Below are 18,842 nucleotides of genomic sequence, written 5' to 3'. Positions count from 1 at the left end.
ACTAATGCAGTGAGTTGAACATCGTCATCCCTGTTGAAAGGGGGAAGAGCCAGAGGCTCAACGAGGCAGGGATGTGCCACTTGAGAGTGCGCCCCGGACAGCAGGCCTCTGGCTCTTGTCTTCCTCCCCCACTCCCTCCTCCTCCTCCCGCTCCTTTTTGCAGTCCGCTTTCTCCTCCTCCCCCTTCCCCCTCTTCCTCCTCTGCCCCTCCAACACCCAGAGTCTGTGAGGCTGCAGCCGCCTCCCCTCTGCCAGTGATTCCGTGACCGTCACCCACTGTGATCTGTCTCTCCAGGCTTTGCAGGAGGAAATCGCCATCTCCGGCTGCAAGATGAGGCTGAGCTACCTGAGCAGCCGGACCCCCGGCTACAAATCTGTCCTGAGGATCAGCCTCACCCACCCCACCATCCCCTTCAACCTCATGAAGGTCCACCTCATGGTGGCGGTTGAGGGCCGCCTCTTCAGGAAGTGGTTTGCTGCCGCCCCAGACCTGTCCTATTACTTCATCTGGGACAAGACGGACGTCTACAACCAGAAGGTGTTCGGGCTCTCAGAAGCCTTCGGTAAGCCTCCCCACCGCAGGGCCCAGCGCCGTCCTCAGGAGACAGGAAGGTTTGGGGGGACAGGGCTCTTGGTCCTCTTCCCTTGTTTGATCCTTGCTCCAGTTTCATTCCCTTTCTAGATTCAGCAAAGGCAGAGTGAGGAGGCAGAGAAGAAGTAATGTAAAAAGAAAGGAGAGGAAGGGAGAGGAAGCAAGGCAGGCAGGCAAGAAGAGGGTCTGTTGAGAATCTGCTCCGGAGGGTGAACTCTCTGTATGTTGATATCTCAGTTAATCCTCACAACCACCCTGTGAGTCAGAAAGCATCCTCGTATTCTGCACGAGGAAGCTGAGGCCCAGAGAGGTGAGGGGACTTCCCAGGGCCACACAGGGAAGGAGCTGGGCCGGATTTTCCCCAGAGCTTCCTTGCAGTTTTGCGTTCCACCTCCTCCCCACTGGGCACGCTGGGAGCCAAGATGCTGTCCCTCGCTGTTCACAGTCCCTTCTGGAAACCAAGCTGCTTCTGTGGTCTCTTCAGAAGCAATGAAGCCTTGCCACCTCTTTCAGGTGATATGAGAGCGCTGAGTGCTCTCCAGCCCGTCAAGGCCTCTCTGCACTGGGGCTGAGGCTTGCTTTCCTGAGATGACTGGCGACCATGAAAAAGCAGAGAGTGGCTCCTTGTGGGGCTCAAGGTCACAGGGAAGAGACCACAGAAGCACGTTCCAGCACATTCCGTCCTGCCATGGGGAGCCAGCAGTCTCTCCTGGCACCTAAAGGAAGCTCTAAAGAGCTGCCCAGGTGTTAATTCCCGTCTTGAGCATGTGGCAGGGTATTGCCCCCTGGAAAGCAGTGTCTGCCCAGAAAGATACTTGGAAGAAACAGCATTCCTGTTTCTGCCAGTCCCTTCCCATAGGGCGGTCACAGGGCTTTTCCCAAACCCAGCCTTGGGGAGTCCTCCATGGTTAGCCTGCTCTCCAGTGATCCCCTAAGGAGGCCTGGATCCATGAAACAGAAGTGAAACCGGAGATTTTCAAGTTTTGAGACCTCAAAGCAACTTCCAGCTTTCAGAGTACCTTGAAGGAGCTCCTTTTCCATGTATTCATTATCAGTGATTTTGGATTTTTTTTTTCTTTGTTCAAGTATTTCCATGTTCATCAATAAGAATGTGATAAATGGGCCAAAAAATAGAAATAAAGTTATGCATAGTCCTATAAGCAAATAAAACTACTTCTTAACATTAAAATTTATTTTCTTTTTTCATGTATAGTTTTTTAACATAGATTTAGTACCATATATAACCAGGCCTTTAACTCAGCATTACCCCTTAGGCACCTTCCATGTCACCCATGATCTTCATAACCACAACTTCCGGTGGCTGCATATCCCTCGAGTGCATGCACTTGGTTTGCTCAACCTCTCATCCCCTTCCAACCTTTAGATTACTTCCAACTTTCCACTATTACGAATAACAGTGCATGAAGACTTTAGTACCTAAAGTACTTTGCATACTAAAGATCATTTCCCTGGAATCAGTTGACATGGGTCCTTAAAATATTTAGAACATTTGTTTAACATTTCCTAATGATGTACCAAGGCCTTACCCTGTGGCTCAGATGGTAGAGTCTGCCTGCAATGCAGGAGACATGGGTTCGTTCCCTGGGTCGGGAAGATCCCCTGGACGAGGGAATGGCTACCCACTCCGATATTGTCTGGAGAATTCCTTCGACAGAGGACCCTGGCGGGCTAGAGTCCATGGGGTCTCGAAGAGTCAGGCGTGATTGAGCGACTAACACTTTCACTTCACAATGATGTACCATCGCTCCCCAAAAAAGGATGTTCAGGCTCAGCCTCCCTAGGTTAGTGTTGCATATAGATCTTGTTGCCACTTAGGAATCTGATCCTTCTTTCTTTTCAAACCAAAGACAAGCAGGGGCCTTGCATGCAGATCTAAAGCCAAAGAAGAGGCTTTGCTCACATGTGCATTTTGTGCCTTTTTTTCCCTACAGTTTCCGTGGGTTATGAGTATGAATCCTGCCCAGATCTGATCCTGTGGGAGAAAAGAACCGCAGTGCTGCAGGGCTATGAAATCGATGCTTCCAAGCTGGGAGGATGGAGCCTGGACAAGCACCATGCCCTCAACATCCAAAGCGGTGAGTGGATTAGTAGAATTCCAGGAGCCAGGCCATGGTGTGAGTCTTGTCTCATGTGCTTTGTTCCCTGTGAGGCAAAAACACACATACACACACACTTCAAATTCCATAGGCTCATGTGTGATCCACTGGTCAGAAGGGTTAATACAAATAGTCCTTGGCAACCTGCTCTGTGCTCGTCACTACTGGGCACCGGGGATACAGAAGTGAAGGGCTTCAAGAGCTTACACTCTGGGCAAGACAAACACTTCTCAGGCAATTTTCACAGCATGCCATGGATGGTGCCGTCACAGGGGGAAGCTGGGAACACTGTGGGGGCACAGAAGAGAAGCCCCTGACTCAGCTTCTTGGTTCAGCAGGTTGTCTCTTTGGAGAGAACTTCCAAACTGAGTCTCCAGGGGTCTACAGCATTAGCCGTGTATATCAAGCAGGAAGAACATTCTGGGCAGAGAGCACAGTCCGTGCCAAAGCACTGAAACCTGAAAGAGGAGTGATTGGAGAGAAAGGATCATTGTGCTTTGAGCAAAGGGTGAAATGAAGGGAGTAGCAAAAGCCGGAGTGGGGGGCCTGAGCAGCCTGAGTCCCAGGTAGGAAGATTAGGACTTTCGACTCCACCCAGAGGCAAATCTCAAGCCTCTGAAGGGTTTACAGCGTGGAGTGACACTGTCAGATCTGTATTTTAAAAGTTCTTTCCTTTCGGTTGCAGTAGGTCTGAGTTGCTACCTGCAGGCTATCTCTAGTTGTGACGAGCTGGGGCTACTCTTTGCTACCACACACGGGCTTCTCATTTTGGTGGCTTCTTTTATTGCAGAGCACAGGCTCTAGGCTCACGAGCTCAGTAGTTTTGGAACATGGACTAGCTGCCGCGCAGCATGTGGGATCCTCCCAGACCAAGGACTGAACCCTGTGTCCCCTGCACTGGCAGACGGACACTTTACTGCTGGCCCACCAGGGAAATCCCAGAGCTGTATGTTAGACAGCTCCCTGGGACTGTGTTTCAAGATTGGACAAGTAAATATGGGGATGATGTCAGATCTCTCCTACCTAATCTGTAGATGCAAGAATGCCCATCAAAGCCACTGCATTTGGGGGGCAGGGATTGACAAACTAATTCTGAAGTCTGTAATCAAATAAATATTTATAAATAGCTGTGGCACTCTTTAAAATAAGAACAAAAAAGAGGCACTTGCCAGATGTTAAGCTATCTTAGGAAAACCATAATACCTAAAACTGTAGTGCTGTCACAGGAACAGATAAATAGATTCCATAGGATAGAACGAGGCATCCAGAAACTGACCTGTGAGTCGTAGTTAGGACTTGCTTTGGTCATGAGTGTCAGAAAAGCCAAAATAACTGCAAACAGCAGTCTGGAGGTGAATGAAGTCCAGGGCTACTTTAGACTGAGTCTCCCTCATGCATTTCTATGAACATCTCTCGATATCTCCTCTATGTCAGGTTCTGTGCTAGGCACTGAGATACAGAGTGGGGAAGACACTGTCTCCACACCTGAAATGGTAAAGAGAGGACAGATAAGTGCAATAAAGAATTGTGTGCTGTGCCATTAACACCGAGCCAAGAGTCTCCACCTACAAAAAAATCACTACTTTCTGAAGTATACAGTGATGCTTACCTTTTTGGTAGTAAACTATTTTTTTAAAATAAGGTATGTAACTTTGGGTTTTTTAAGACAGAAAGCTATTTGCACACTTTAAAAAAAAACAGTTCTGTGCTGTGATGGAGACACAAACTCGGCCCGCGCAGTGTGTCCAGTTTATTTGAGAGGCAGTGAAGCTGAATGGTTCAGAGCCGGGACTTCTCCTGTCATCTGTGTGATGTCAGTACGTCAATACGTGATGTCAGGGGTCCCCTGTCAGTACCGGGAGGGTAACAGCACCCGTCTTACAGCCTTGCCGTGGGAATTCTATCAGCAGAGCAACGTGTCCTGTCCAGGATGGCCTGGGTTTCCTTGTGGGGTGAGGCAGCCTTGGGAGCTGGGTCTGGAAGCAGTAGGCAGGGATCTGGCATCCCTTGCAAAACCAGGACAACGCTGCAGCCGCAGGGAGAGCCACCCCCAGCGCCATCAGTGACTCCGCTCCTCTGCCCTTGTCCCAGGCATCCTGCACAAGGGAAACGGGGAGAACCAGTTTGTGTCTCAGCAGCCGCCCGTCATCGGGAGCATCATGGGCAATGGGCGCCGCAGGAGCATTTCCTGTCCCAGCTGCAACGGCCTCGCCGACGGCAACAAGCTCCTGGCCCCCGTGGCCCTCACGTGCGGCGCCGACGGCAGCCTCTACGTGGGAGATTTCAACTACATCCGAAGGATCTTCCCCTCCGGGAACGTCACCAACATCCTGGAGCTGAGGTATGTTCGGTGAGGCCTCCCCAGCGGTTCCTAGCATGTCCCTTTGCCACCCTACGGGCCTACCTGGCAGGACCCACTGGCCCGAGAAGGGGACAGAACAGAGCCTCCCCGGTCACTTCCCAGAGGCTGACCTGTGAGCTGGAGGCTCTGAGGCAGCCAACGCCGCTCTCCACGGGACACAGAGATGCAGACAAACCACCCTGGGGATGGGGAGACACCCTTGCTGTCAGATGATGGAGAAGGAGGCCAGCCACTGAGTTAGACTCTTTGGAAGCCCTTCAATCTTTTTCCTGCTTCCTGGCACCAAACCCATTGACATGCATCACATGAGTCTTTTTATAAGGACAAGGGATGGTATCACGAACTAGGCCCCAGTGCCGATGTTACCAAGCCTGGTCCTGTTACTTAACTGGCATCGGGACTTAGGGGCAGTTCTCTGCAGCTGCCCGGTGCTGAGAGAAGGCCCATGGCTGCTCCTCAGGTGTATATAGATGACAGAGCCAGCTGTCACCTTTCCCTGTCCCCATCCTGACCATGAGGGACAGAGCACAGGCACTCTCCCTGCACAGGGAGAGGCCTGGTGTGTTGGACATCTCCACACCCCCTCAAACGAGATACTTCAGAAGCAGAGCCCTGTCACAGGGTGGGTTCCAGGGGAGCTGTGGTTGGTTAGAGATGGGGGAGCCCCACCCTCCCTTTCAGGAGAAACTGTACCAGGTTTCTCATGACCATTTTAGAGAGTGGACTCTGCCCATCTCCTGGGCTGGGGTCCATGTGAGCAGGATGGGCCCTTGAGCTGGGAAGTAACCAGGGGAAAAGGAAACTCTCTCTTGCAAGGCCTCTTTTATTTGCCTGGTGTTAATATGACTGCTCTGCAAGATTATTTTGCTATTATTATTGGCTCTTATTTACTATTAATTATTACTATTGCCCTTGACAAATAAGATAAAGGAGACTTAGGGAATTTAAGGAACCTGCCCAGGGTCCAGCTTGGCAGACCCAAACCCAGAAGGCCACCACACAGCTCTGCCTCGCCAAAGTGTCATCAGGGGGCCCAGTGGGGACGACCTTGGCTGAGCGCCATGCTTACATATCCCGGAGATGAGTGCCCGCTGAGAACCCCTCTCTGCAGGGCACATGGGAGAGGCGGGGCAGGCCAGCCGGCTGGCCACAGCCATCACTGCCCTGAAGATGAGGGCACTGTGTTCACCCACCCAACCAAAGGGGGACAAAGGAAGGGAAGGGTCTTTGGCCATGAAAAAAAAGCAGAAGCTCACATTCTGTGGACTCACAGGAAATCAGACATCAGGCGGAATGAGAACCAGGCCATTTACAGGAGAGTCTCTGCCCGTTTTTTTTTTTTTCTCTCTTTTATGAGTTTGACCATCATAGATAACTGCCAGGGAAATGGGAACCCTTGAGTGTATTTGCTTTAGTCGACTAACTGCTCATATTATCTTTCTCTTTCCTATGCCTTAATGCAGAGAGAGTCATAGGCTCGGGGTCAGCCCACCTTGGCAGAGAAACTGAAACTGGACCACTTACCCTCTCTGGACTTCCATTTTCACATCTTTTAAATTAGAGACCCCACTTTCCCTGTCTCCCTGCCATAGTTGTAGAGAGATCATGAAAGATAGTGTGTAAGGAAGGGAGGAGGAAATTACATTAGGGGAAAAAATAATTTATTGATAGGTTATCATCACAGTGTATTTCCTTCCCGTCCTCTTTCCCAGGACTGTTTCTCTGTCACCTTCTCCCCTATAAGTAGAATGTAGCTCCAATTCTCTGTTCTATTGGGAGGACGATCGTGGTGGGCCACACAGGTCTGGGCCACTCTCGGTAGGGCAGCGTGCACACAGAGACACAGCAGTGAGCATGTCTCTGAGAGCGCCTCTCTGGGCAGGGGAGGAATCAACCGTGCCAGCCTCTGGCTTAGCCCTGGTGCAAGCAGCCACCCGGGTCAACCGCATCCTCTTCTGCTAGAGTCAGCAGTGTTGGTGCAGGTGAGACCATGCTGCTTCCGTGATATGTAGCTGCTTCTAAGTGAGCTCACTGACAAGTAATATCCGATATGAAATATATCAGTGTCAGAGCTGCTAAGTCTTTATTTATTACAGTATTGTACAGAACCATTGCTGTCAAGTTTTCAGGCTGCTAATAATGCTTCTAACCCTGTTGCTAACACTTCATTCTTTCTTCTATTCCCTGCTCTCCTGTCTTCTGTCAGAAATAAAGATTTCAGACATAGGTAAGCCAACCAGTGGAGAATTTCCTGTCTCTGCCTGCCTTGTTGCATGCTGTATGGTAAGCTGCACGTGTCAATTTCAGATCACTCGGTGGCAAATGACTCCTCTGTGATTGGATCTGATTGGGGGTACCTCGGCTACAGTGAAAGAAAGTCATTAATAATGGTGAAGACGGGTAGGGAGAGCCTGAGCTCCTTTCATCTCTGGCACAGCGCAGCATTTATTTTGGTAGTTTGTGGACATGACAGGCTGAGTAATAGGGGGAAATTTTAACCTTGGCAGAGTAATTTGCACACCCTAGTCTGATTATCCTGAGAATGAAGGAAGAGATTATCCCCACCGTGTTGAGTGACTTGGAGGATCACAGTGGGAAGGCCGTGAGAAGGACTCAATCAGGCAGAGATCCTGGCAGAAAACAGGCTTCAGATTCGTCTGTCTCTGGGCATGCCAGGTGCCTCGGGTTTGGAGGCTGGGACGCCAAGGGACCGCTCCAGGAGGTCTGTCAGCAAGGACAGAATGAGGGAGGATATTCGGGCCATACACACCTTCCACAGGGAGAAGCCCCCAAACAGGAACTTTGGCACAGAGTAGATCTGTTACGTAGGCTCCCAGTGACCCTGCAGCAAGCAGGAGTGGTCCTCCTCAGACACACTGACATCCCCGGGCTGTGGCGCTCGTCCGACTCCTAGGGGATGGTCACCTCAGAGTCCCCCCGCCTCCCACACATCTGGGTGGCCTGACAGCAGCCATGGCACATGGAGGGTGGCTTGCACTGCTACCCACGTGGCTCTCGGTTACCTGTGTGGGTGCAGATCAGACTGGCACGTGGGTGGGCACTTACTGGAGATAAGTTCAGTAGAGAGTCAGACAGATCCCAATCCAACAGCGATTATGTCCATGTCTGTATAATTATAGTAATAACATGGAAATCATATGTATTCTTTTAAGATAATAATAGTAGTATATAGAGGGCACTTAATGTGTAGTAGAAAGCAGGTTAAGCGTTTTACAGATTATAGCAATGCACCCCCAGACTGCCTTTGAAGTAGTTCTTCATGATACATCCAATTTACAGATGAGGAAACCGAAGCTCTCAATTGTGTGGCCTTGGAAAACTGTTTAAATCTATCTGAGCATTAGTTTCTAATTTGAAGATAATAAAATCTCTGTTATAAGGGATACAGAGGATATTTATAAAGTATCTAGCATTGTGCCAAGCACTCTAATGAGTTATTATTTTTATTATTGTTATTATTACTATTATTATCATCATCATCATAACAATTAGATGATGATGATTATGTCGCTGTCTATCCTGAAAAGGAATTCAGTGTTCTTGCAACCAAAGACACATGTATTAAAGTAAATTAAATAGAATTTGGGAACAAAAGAAAAAAGGAGAAAACACATACATGTGATTACACATCAGATCAGACTCGGAGCTTCCTAGCAGTCAGACTAAACAGAGAAGCATAACTGTTTTCAGGGTTTACGTTACCAGAAATGGGAAAATATGCCCCCTTCTCAGAGGAGGAGTATTTTTCCTGACACTGAAATAGGAGAGAGATATCCAAAGAGCTTAGTACGGATGTTACTGAACTTTGAACTGATATGTGCCCTCAAGTTTGGATTTTTAGCAAACACAGTACCTTTCATATGAAGATCTTGGATGGAAACCTAGCACTTCCCATTAACACCTCCAGTCAGTGGTGGTGACCGCCTGGGTCGCAGCTAGGAGACGGGGGCACCTAGCTGGCAAGAGTCAGAAGCCAGGGTGCTCTTCCAGCTTTGCTGCATGTTCGTGTGGCCTTGGGCTGGTCCCACAGCTTTTCTGGTTTCCAGTGGCATCATCTGTAAATTGAGAGTCTTGATTTCGGTACCTCCTGTTTGTGCTGTTAGTGATCTTTTGATGTACCCATGGTATGATTTCAGAGCTGGCTTCCTGCCCCCCTCTCAATTCATTGTTTTCTCAGGTGCTAAAACCTATTTTGAAAGTGAACCAAAGTAGAAGGGAAAAATGGAATTTCTTTCTGCCTTCCAGTTTTCTAAGGACAGTCAGGAGGGAGAAGACCTGGGCTCCAGCTCTGATTTTAACTGGCACCTGGATATTGGCAAATCCCTCCCTCCCTCAGAGCTTTAGTGTTCCCATCAGTAAATGCCAGAAATGGAATAAAGAAATTCTAAAACTCCGTCCTCTTAGTCCATTAGCATTTACTGTTCCTGCTGCTCCGAGAAGCTAGAGGCTCAGGCTAGGACTCAGCCTGTGTGTGTGTCTCTCTCTTCTGCCTTTCCAACCTTAATTCAGCCCACCAAGCTGGGCATGCTCAGCACAGAGACCCCCAGTCCCTTGGGCATCGTCCTCCCTGCCTTCCTTGAGGGACTAAGGGTTCTCACCTCCTCCCAGATCTCTCCTCTAGGGTCATGGAGGAATGTTTGAAGTCTTGTTCAGAAGTACATCTGAACTCAAATCTCCATCAAACCCAGCTACACATGCTATGTTAACTCGAAGAGAGCCCTTAGTTGCCTCAGAAAACAGGTTAGACAGACAGTATTAAGTATGACATACTGGTGTTTTTCATTGTGCAGTAACATAAATGTTCTGGAGGTTTCTCAAGGAGACCAGCTGCCATTAATTGGACTTTTTTATTTTTTGATGGAGCGGGCACTATCCTCAAAGGTTTACATCCTTCATACAGTTTTGTCCTCGAAGCAGCTATGATTATCCCTGTTTCTCAGATGACAAATAATTGAGGCTCCGAGTAATCATTTGCCCAAGGTCACCTATCACGTGGGTGACGGAGCTGGTATTGGAACCCCTGTCTGTGTGGTTCCAGTGCTCAAGCTCTTTCTACTAGTTCCAAGAACCAGCGGATCAAGGTCTGCCAAGGCTGCTACCTGATGTGGTCAAAGGACACCCCTTTGCACAAGGCAGGTCTTATTCTGAAGGAGAGGGAAAATCCCCACTCAGAACAGGCAATAGGTTGCCTTTGGTGCCAACAGACTCCTGGGCTCACAGCTCCTACTAGGAAATTCCCCACATTGTCCAGATGGAGGTCAGAGTGAGGCCCACTGCAGCTCATTTACTTCAGGATTAATACCTTATAGTCCCTAAGATTTTGCATAATTTCCAGAGGCACCGGGGTTGTGTTTAAGGAAGTGGAAAAGAATGCAGGTCCTCAGGAACTCCTGTGCAGACTCCGGCAGTGGAACTGTGAGCCCGCTCTGTGCCCAGCCCTGCCCAGGATCCTGCGGATCAGAACCAGATCAGACAGGGTCCCTGTCCACAGCACCGGGCCTGCGGTCTCAGCGGGAGGCCATCTCCCATCTCTCACATCTATGGTTTGCAAAGTATTCTAAGGAAGGCCCCACTCCTCCGAGTACAGATAAGCAACATCAGCATCCTCTGAGAACTCGTTAGAAGCGCAGACTCTCGGACCACACCTAGAACTGTGAAGCTGAAATCTTCATTTTAACATGATTCATGAGCACGTCAAAGTTTGAAAAGCTCTGCTCTAAAGGCATGGTTTCCAAAGCCAGCTGGGCCTCAGGAGCGACCAAGTGATCTTCAAGGGACAGATACCCAGGCCCTTCAGATGTGATGGGTGAGGGTTTTCAAAAAACAGAAAAGTTTTCCAGGTGAATCTGATGTGCAGCCGTGTTGAGAACCATCACCCTACGATCCTTAGCAGTGGGTGTTTCCTGTCTGCAATCCCAGAGAAGCCGATAGGCATTTACTCACCGATTCAATAAGTCAGCAGGCCTTTCTGGAACGCTGACTCTGTACCAGCTCAGGGCTAAGCACCAGGAACTTGAAGCCTGGCCCTGCCCCTAAAGAGTCCAAGATGTCCTTGAGGAATCAGACAGCCAAGCAGAAAAGGGTCTTAAGGTGCTGGACGTACTGAAAGTATAATGTGCTAAGAGTCTGGTGGAGACACAACAGAAGAAGGAGGGGAAAGCAGGGACCCCAGAATCCAGGAGAGGTAGGTGTTCCAGATGAGGTGATGTTGGAGCTAAGTCCTAAGAGATGAGCAGGCATCCTGGGCGAGAAAGGCAGAGGAGCTTTCTAGGCCCTGAGGAGCAGCCCAGGGAAGTAGAGCGAACACAGACTCTGGCATCCAGCAGATCAGAGATAAATACCATCCTGCCACCTAGCACTTTCCGGCCCTGCTCAAGTTTCAGCTTTCTAAACATCTCTCATCTCAGGTTTCTAAAGCTGTTGTTGTGTTTTAATAATGCCTTCTATGGCATTTGTGATGAAAAGGAGGTTGTGCATATAAAAGGCTGGCACCATGTCTGGGACAAACTGGCGCCCGGAGGTGGCAGCCGATGCTTCCATACCAGCAGCCCGTGCATCCACAGCTCTGCCCCCAGGACTGAGGACGCATCTCCTGGGAGAGGTCGGGGTGCCGCTCCCAGTGCAGGTGGCCCGAGGAAGAAGTGAGCGGAAGACTGTCCAAGAGCTCTGCCAACTGGAAAGGGCCGTTGAGCTGGATCATTTCATTTGATCCTGATGATAAGCCTGTGAGCAGAGCAGGGCAGGGACGCCATCATCTGAGGCTGAGGAACCTACTGCTTGAAACATTTAGGTGGCTTGTGCAAACTAGAACCCACATTCTCTCAGTTCAAAACTAGTGCTCTTTCCCTTATGGTTAGCTGACGAAACCCCAACCTCAAATTTGTTCTGGGGCACAAAAGAGGGGGCCACTGGACAGTCTGCCAAACGCCACCCTCTTCTGGAATTCACCAATCTGAGAAACGTCACCTAAGTGGCACTTCTCTGGGTTGATGCAGAAAGACATAAGCCAAAATCTTGGGATGGGGGGCCTACTCTCAGTGGACAGGGACCCCACCATATTCCTCAAGGACCCAGTTTCTGCCTTGGTGAATAGCACCTGCTTATCATGGATGATACGAAAAGAAATGAAAAATTGACCTCCAGCTGTCATCAAGAATCAGAAAGCTCAAGGCTGCCCCAGCATTGCAGAGTAGGATCTAAGGTCACTGCATTTTATTTAGCCAGAATCAGTGTCATCTGGGAAAATTAAATCTGTCACATGTTATAGGGCAAGTCACAGGGGACATGCCTAGCTAAATAGGACATCTCTACTGTTACCACCACTCCTAAGAGAGAAGTTACAAGAAAGCTAAGTAATTTGATTGAAAATACTGTTTAAGTAAACTAAAAATGGAGATCTCATGCACTTAATGCCTGCTGTGGGCTAGAAAAGCAGCAAGCTGAACATTGGAAACACAGAAAAGAATAAAATCCCATCTCTTCCCATCAAGTAGTTATTGGGGACAGGATTGGGGAGACAGTGGAAAGTGAACGTGTTATCTGCTCAGTTATGCTGGACTCTCTGCAACACAAAGAGTTTCAGGCTGATTCTTTACCACCTGAGCCCCCAGGGAAGACTCTGGGAGACAGACACATAAGTAAATAGCCAGAGCATTATGTTCAGTGTCCTGTAACCCAGATATGATAAGATAAGAATCTCAGTGCATAGGGAAGAAAAGCTGGAGGAGGTTTGACAGAAAAGGTGCCATTTGAGCTGACACCTGAAGAGTGAATAGCGAGTTGGACTGTGAAGAAGGCTGAGCACCGAAGAATTGATGCTTTTGAACTGTGGTGTTGGAGAAGACTCTTGAGAGTCCCTTGGACTGCAAGGAGATCCAACCAGTCCATTCTGAAGGAGATCAGCCCTGGGATTTCTTTGGAAGGACTGATGCTAAAGCTAAAACTCCAGTACTTTGGCCACCTCATGCGAAGAGTTGACTCATTGGAAAAGACTCTGATGCTGGGAGGGATTGAGGGCAGGAGGAGAAGGGGACGACAGAGGATGAGATGGCTGGATGGCATCACCGACTCGATGGACATGAGTCTGAGTGAACTCTGGGAGATGGTGATGGACAGGGAGGCCTGGCGTGCTGCGATTCATGGGGTCCCAAAGAGTCGGACACGACTGAGCAACTGAACTGAAACTGAGGCTGAGAACAGGAGGGTACAGGATGGTCCCCAGAGCAGGAACCGCAGATGCAAAGAGGTGTGAAGACATGTTTGAGGGACAAGTTGTCAGGATGGCTGATGACAAGTGGTGAGGGAATGCCCTAGACTGGGAAGAAATTGTAAATCATTACTACATGATAGCAAAATTCAGGCTTAATAAGAGATACCTACTCTGTAGTCCTCTCCAAAGGCAAAAACAGACATAATGACTAGTAATTAAAATAATAATTATGATTACCAAGTGCCTACTGTGGACTTCCCTGGTGGCTCAGACAGTAAAGAATCTGCCTGCAATGCTGGAGACCTGAGTTCGATCCCTGGGTTGGGAAGAGCCCCTGGAGGAGGGCGTGGCAACCCACTCCAGTATTCTGCCTGGAGAATCCCCTTGGACAGAGGAGCCTGGCGGGCTACAGTCCATGGGGTCACAAAGAGTCGGACACGGCTGAGCGACTATGCACAGCACACACAGCACTGTGTGCCATGCACTGTGCTGAGTATTTATCATATAATTTATGTAACATTTTATATAATGTTCCCAATATACCAGCAAGGTTCACACGCCCATTTTGCAGATGAAGAAAACGTGAGGCTCAGGAGACCAGGTCAGTTGCCCAGGTTTCAGAACCACAAAATGGCAGAGCTAGACATGGAACCCAGACTGATCTGAACCCAAAGCCTGTACGACTTTTCCTGCCCTGTGCCTGGAGATTCGGCCTCGTCGCCGTCATCTCTCTGTACCGTCCCTGTCTAGTTCACTCTCCTCCGTTAGTGCATCCTGCTCTTTGCGGCTGTTTTGCAGAAACAGAGCCATCACCAGCACAGCTCCCCTCTTTGTTTCTTCTTCCTTGGCTGTTGCTGCCAATCACAGACTAATCATGTGGCTCATTTGGGTCTGGCTGCAGGAAGGAGACTACGGGGCCCCTGATAAGTGTAATATGAGTGTCAAAAGAAGACGCCGTTGACACTGGCTGCGGTCCAGTGTGGCTGGGACCTTAGCAGTCAGTCCCAAGAAGGGGGTAGAGCTGCTGTAAAAGCTGCATGGGGGAAGAGCTTGTGTGTTGTTTTGTTTAGTTTTGAAGTGTTTTTTAAAGTCAGATCCTTTCGTGTCTCTGGTCTGGATTTACAGACCACCTCTGGTCAGCCTCAACGGATAATCTTTTTAAAGAAAACAGGCATCGCACTGTTGGCTGGGCATGACAGTCATCAACAAGAACCTCTTGCATTCATAGTTGGGTGAGAAGCAAAGGCCAACCACAGAGGTCAGAAAAATTGGGGAACCATCACCCCAAAGAGGGACATTGTCCCCTTTTTGGCTTAATCTCAAGTTCTGTATCTCTGGCTGCCTGTCAGGAAAGAAGAAAGTGCTCACCAACTGGCGTGTCCTTGTTTTCCAGCCACAGCCCAGCACACAAATACTACCTGACCACAGACCCCATGAGTGGGGCCGTCTTCCTCTCGGACACCACCAGCCGGCGGGTCTTCAAGATCAAGTCCACGGTGGTGGTGAAGGACCTCGTCAAGAACTCTGAGGTGGTGGCGGGGACAGGTGACCAGTGCCTCCCCTTCGATGACACTCGCTGTGGGGATGGTGGAAAAGCCACGGAAGCCACACTTACCAACCCCAGGGGTAAGGCTTGGCTTTCAAAACTCTCTCAGTAACATTCATAGGGGTAGTTCCATTTCCAAAAGGTGAACCTGTTTATCATTGCAAAAAAGTTGGAAAATGCTAAGAACTCTACTGAGGAAAGTTTAAGCTGTCATAATTCCACCTGCCAGAAATATTCCCAGTTAATATTTCCTATCTTTCCCCCTAGCCTTTTTTCTAAGTGTTTGTGTGTATCTAAAGCTCACCAGAAACCAACAAAATTAAGTCACATTAAACAAGTTGTTTTAGTAACCTACTTTTTTCCTAAGTGATATATCACAAATATTTCTCCATGTCACTAAAGAGTCTCCTATGAATTTGCTTTTAATGGCTATATAGTATTCCACCAAATGGATATCTTGTTATTTATCAGTCCCCTCCTGTTGGATATATATGCTGCCTTTCATGTCATTGTTTGATTAAAAAAAAGTGGCAGTATATCATCTTTGCACATGTTCATGTCCTATAGGATGGGTTAACTCTTAAGCTTCAATTTTGAGTCCTTCAAAAAACCAGGCCTCTTCACACCCACACTTACTTTCCATTCACTTATTCAGCAAGTATTTGCTGAGTATACAGTGTACTGTGTGTACATAGATAAGCTCATTTTCGCATAAAAATAAGACTTGAATGTGAATCATGGAGATGGGAGAGGGGGAGAAGTGCTCCCTCAGGTGCAAGGAGAGGGAACTGTGCATTGAGAGTCCAGAGCCAAGGAGGCCCCTGTGCCCAGGAGACCGGGAAGGCTTTTTGGAGGAGAAGCCATCGTTGTCAGCAGACATCCATCGGCACATGTTCACCGTGCTGCAGGCCCTAAAGCCAATGACCTATGGTGTCTAAGCCACAGGGTCCTCATCAATAAAATAGGAGTAACAATATCTTCTGTGTCTACCTCCTAGAATTGTGCTGAGAGTCAAAATTAATATGTTTCATATGATGGCCTATAAAAATGTCATGAGCGATATTTTCTTAAGTAGTGCCAGATTTCAGGGCTTGGTTTCAAATGTAAGCTGTAGACTTGTGAAGTCAGGCAGTCCTGTATTTACATTCAGACAGTGCTACCTAATGGGAATCCTTGGGGGCTCAGCTGTAAAGAATCTGCCTGCAACTCAGGAGATGCAGGTTTGATTCCTGGGTTGGGAAAATCCTCTGGAGAAGGAAATGGCAACCCACTCCAGTACTCTTGCCTGGGAAATCCCATGGACAGAGGAGCCTGGAGGGCTACAGTCCATGGTCACAAAGAGTGACCCCTCACACAACTTAGTGACTAAACCGCCAGCATTATGCCATTGCCGCCTAATAGCTGTGTGACTTTGTGTGAGTTGTTTAACCTCTCTGAGCCCCATTTTCCTCCTCTAAATAGAAATACACTGTACAGTTGTCATCCAGATTAACTGTTATCAGGAATGTAAATACTTGCTTAGGACAGTGGTACCAGGCACATGATAAACATCTCATAAATGGTAATTCCTATTCCTGTTTTATTGTATGTACAGACTATCGTGTATCATTACTTGTATGTCTCTACCACATACCTGAAGTGATCAGGTAGTAACTCCATGGGGTAAAGTTTGTGACACTTGTGGTTAATCTCCTTCTGAATTACAATATCCTAATACTGAGAGAGTAGCCTGGAGTGGAAAGAACACTACGCTTGCACTCAGGGAGCCTGCATTATGATTTCGCTCTGCAACCCCCGGCTCTGGGACCTCCCCTTGTGGGCCTGTTTTCCTTTCGTAAACGTGCAGATTGGGCTAAATGGTCCGTGAGAGCCTTTTTGGTGGCAAGGTTCTATTCTCTTAAAATTAAAACAGTTTTTTCCTGAGAATTTTTATTCTCTCAAGATCTTTTCTCATTTGCTCCGCACACGTGTGTTCTCCACCCTCCACACTCTCTCTCTCTCTCTCTCTCTCTCTCTCTCTCTCTCTCTCACACACACACACACACACACACACACACACACAGATGTAGTGACAGGGAAATTGCCCCAAAGCCTGTAATTAACCCAGATAGAAATGACAAGGGTGCCAGGATGTGCAGACACTGTGCAACAGGGAGGAGAAAAGATGTCCATCTATTTAGCACAACAAAAGGAGAAAAAAATGAAGTCATTAATCAGGGCGCACGTCCCTTCTATTAGCCTGTGCAGCCAACTTTGTAAACAAGAAACCCAATTGTTCCTGGAGCATTCATCAGTCCTACAGCAGATGGAGGAGAAAGACCAAGAGCAGCCACTCAGACAAGAAAGCGCCTGTCTTAAGCTCCTGGGCTTGAAGAATGAAATTAGTTTATATTCTAAGCAGGGACAGAAGGAGGACGGCCCCCACTTTAAGGCCTCCAGTCCTCCACGTGAAATCAGTGTTCAGCCCTGAACAGCCTAAGGCAGCGGGCAGGAGGAAGCCCAGCTCCCGTGGGTGTTCACCACGCAGAGGCCCTTGGCTGTCTTAACCCCACCCTCCTGACCAGTCATAGACCTGTGGGCCCTTGAGAGCAAGCCCAGGGTGGGTTTCGTGTTCTCATAATTCTAAATCGTTCCAATAATCAAGGGCTAACTATTACAGGTTAGATGTTATTACCCACATTTCATCCATGAAGTGAAGTGAAGTTTATCCTGGAAGTGGTTTATCCTGGAAGTGAAGTGACTACCCCAAGGTTGTATAACTGGGAGGCTTTTTAACTTTAAACATCTCCACCTCTGTGAAGTTTTTCCTGACCCCTTCTTTCAGTTCCTGCCCCAGAAAAAACAAGATGAAACTGACCAGAATCTCCTTTATTTCCCCATGAACCGCTGTGGCTTCTGTCACTCCCTGGGTCCAAAGTGATTCCTGTGCTCCCTCAGCTAGACCGCGCATTCCTCAGGGGCACACCCTGTCTGTCTCTCGGCCCCAGGACCCCTCAGCGGTTCACACTTCTATAGGGTATGTCTGACTCCTGTGATTCTGGACCTGGAGTGTCAGTATCACCCCTGAGCCTTGGTCCTAGTCCCAGCCAACCTGTGACTGATTAATGGTGTTTCTGGGAGTGAGACCAAGCAGAGGGGTGTGTATAAATACATGTATTTAAAGATTCTTCAGGCGATTCTTATCCATATCACTGGTTAAGAAGTCCTCCCTTACCAGGGTGGTTCTCAAACTTTGATTTATATCTTTTTACGTCATTATCACCCAGGGCACTGGTCAAAAATACAGGCAGATGTTCAGGCTGCACTTGAGATTTAGTGAACCAGGTGCCTGGGGGGATGGTGCCTTTTAGCCAGCTCCCGGGTGATTGTCATACACATCCAAACGTGAGAAATACAGATCTGGAACAGTCTTTTCATTTCACAGCTAAGAAAACAAATGCAAGGACATCCAGTGACTTGCCTGAGGTCACACAGGTGGCCCTGGAGAAAGTCAGCAGGCGGGATAGTCTAGCAACTGGAGGAAAGGAACGTTGGATAATTCATTGTGCCTTTCATTGTGCCTTTGTTAGACTTTAAATTCACCAATATTCCCTACACGAATCCAAAGGATTCTTTTTTAGGCTCTATAATTCGAAAATAACCAACGAAACTAAAATAGTAATAGAGAACTCCCTGGTGGTCCAGTGGTTAGGACTCCACACTTCCACTGCAGGGAGCCTGGTTCAATCTCTGGTCAGAGAACTAACATCCTGCAAATTGCATGGTGTGGCCAAAGAAATTAAAAATTAGAATAGAATAACATCAAATAGTAATAGACTAGAAAAGCGTGAGGGATGATTGTCCTGGAAGAAAAGAAAGATTACTGCAATCAAAGGGATTTGATGATTATAATTTCAGGTCTTCAGAAGTAGGGTAATTTACATAGTCCATCATTTGACATTGAAAATGCTCCTCCTTGCCACTACCTCTAGTGCTTAACTCCCGGCAGTTATGAG

General features: G+C 48.3%; 1 protein-coding gene across 11 annotated transcripts in view; it reads left to right on the top strand.

The window, feature by feature from the left end:
- Positions 1-18,842, top strand: part of TENM4 (teneurin transmembrane protein 4) — a 1,822,236-nt gene that overhangs the window by 1,749,332 nt on the left and 54,062 nt on the right. For 9 of the 11 annotated variants that reach the window (XM_027532088.1, XM_027532094.1, XM_027532096.1 and 6 more), the window contains 5 exons: positions 296-563; positions 2,545-2,688; positions 4,801-5,050; positions 7,278-7,298; positions 14,695-14,927. In XM_027532088.1, the coding sequence (XP_027387889.1) occupies positions 296-563; positions 2,545-2,688; positions 4,801-5,050; positions 7,278-7,298; positions 14,695-14,927 (916 nt within the window). The remainder of the gene's footprint in view (positions 1-295; positions 564-2,544; positions 2,689-4,800; positions 5,051-7,277; positions 7,299-14,694; positions 14,928-18,842) is intronic. The other 2 variants (XM_027532098.1, XM_027532090.1) reach the window with 1 other exon arrangement.

Source organism: Bos indicus x Bos taurus, chromosome 29, assembly GCF_003369695.1.
Source record: "Bos indicus x Bos taurus breed Angus x Brahman F1 hybrid chromosome 29, Bos_hybrid_MaternalHap_v2.0, whole genome shotgun sequence".
Classification (NCBI taxonomy): domain Eukaryota; kingdom Metazoa; phylum Chordata; class Mammalia; order Artiodactyla; family Bovidae; genus Bos; species Bos indicus x Bos taurus.
This window is presented reverse-complemented; position numbering and strand designations above follow the sequence as displayed.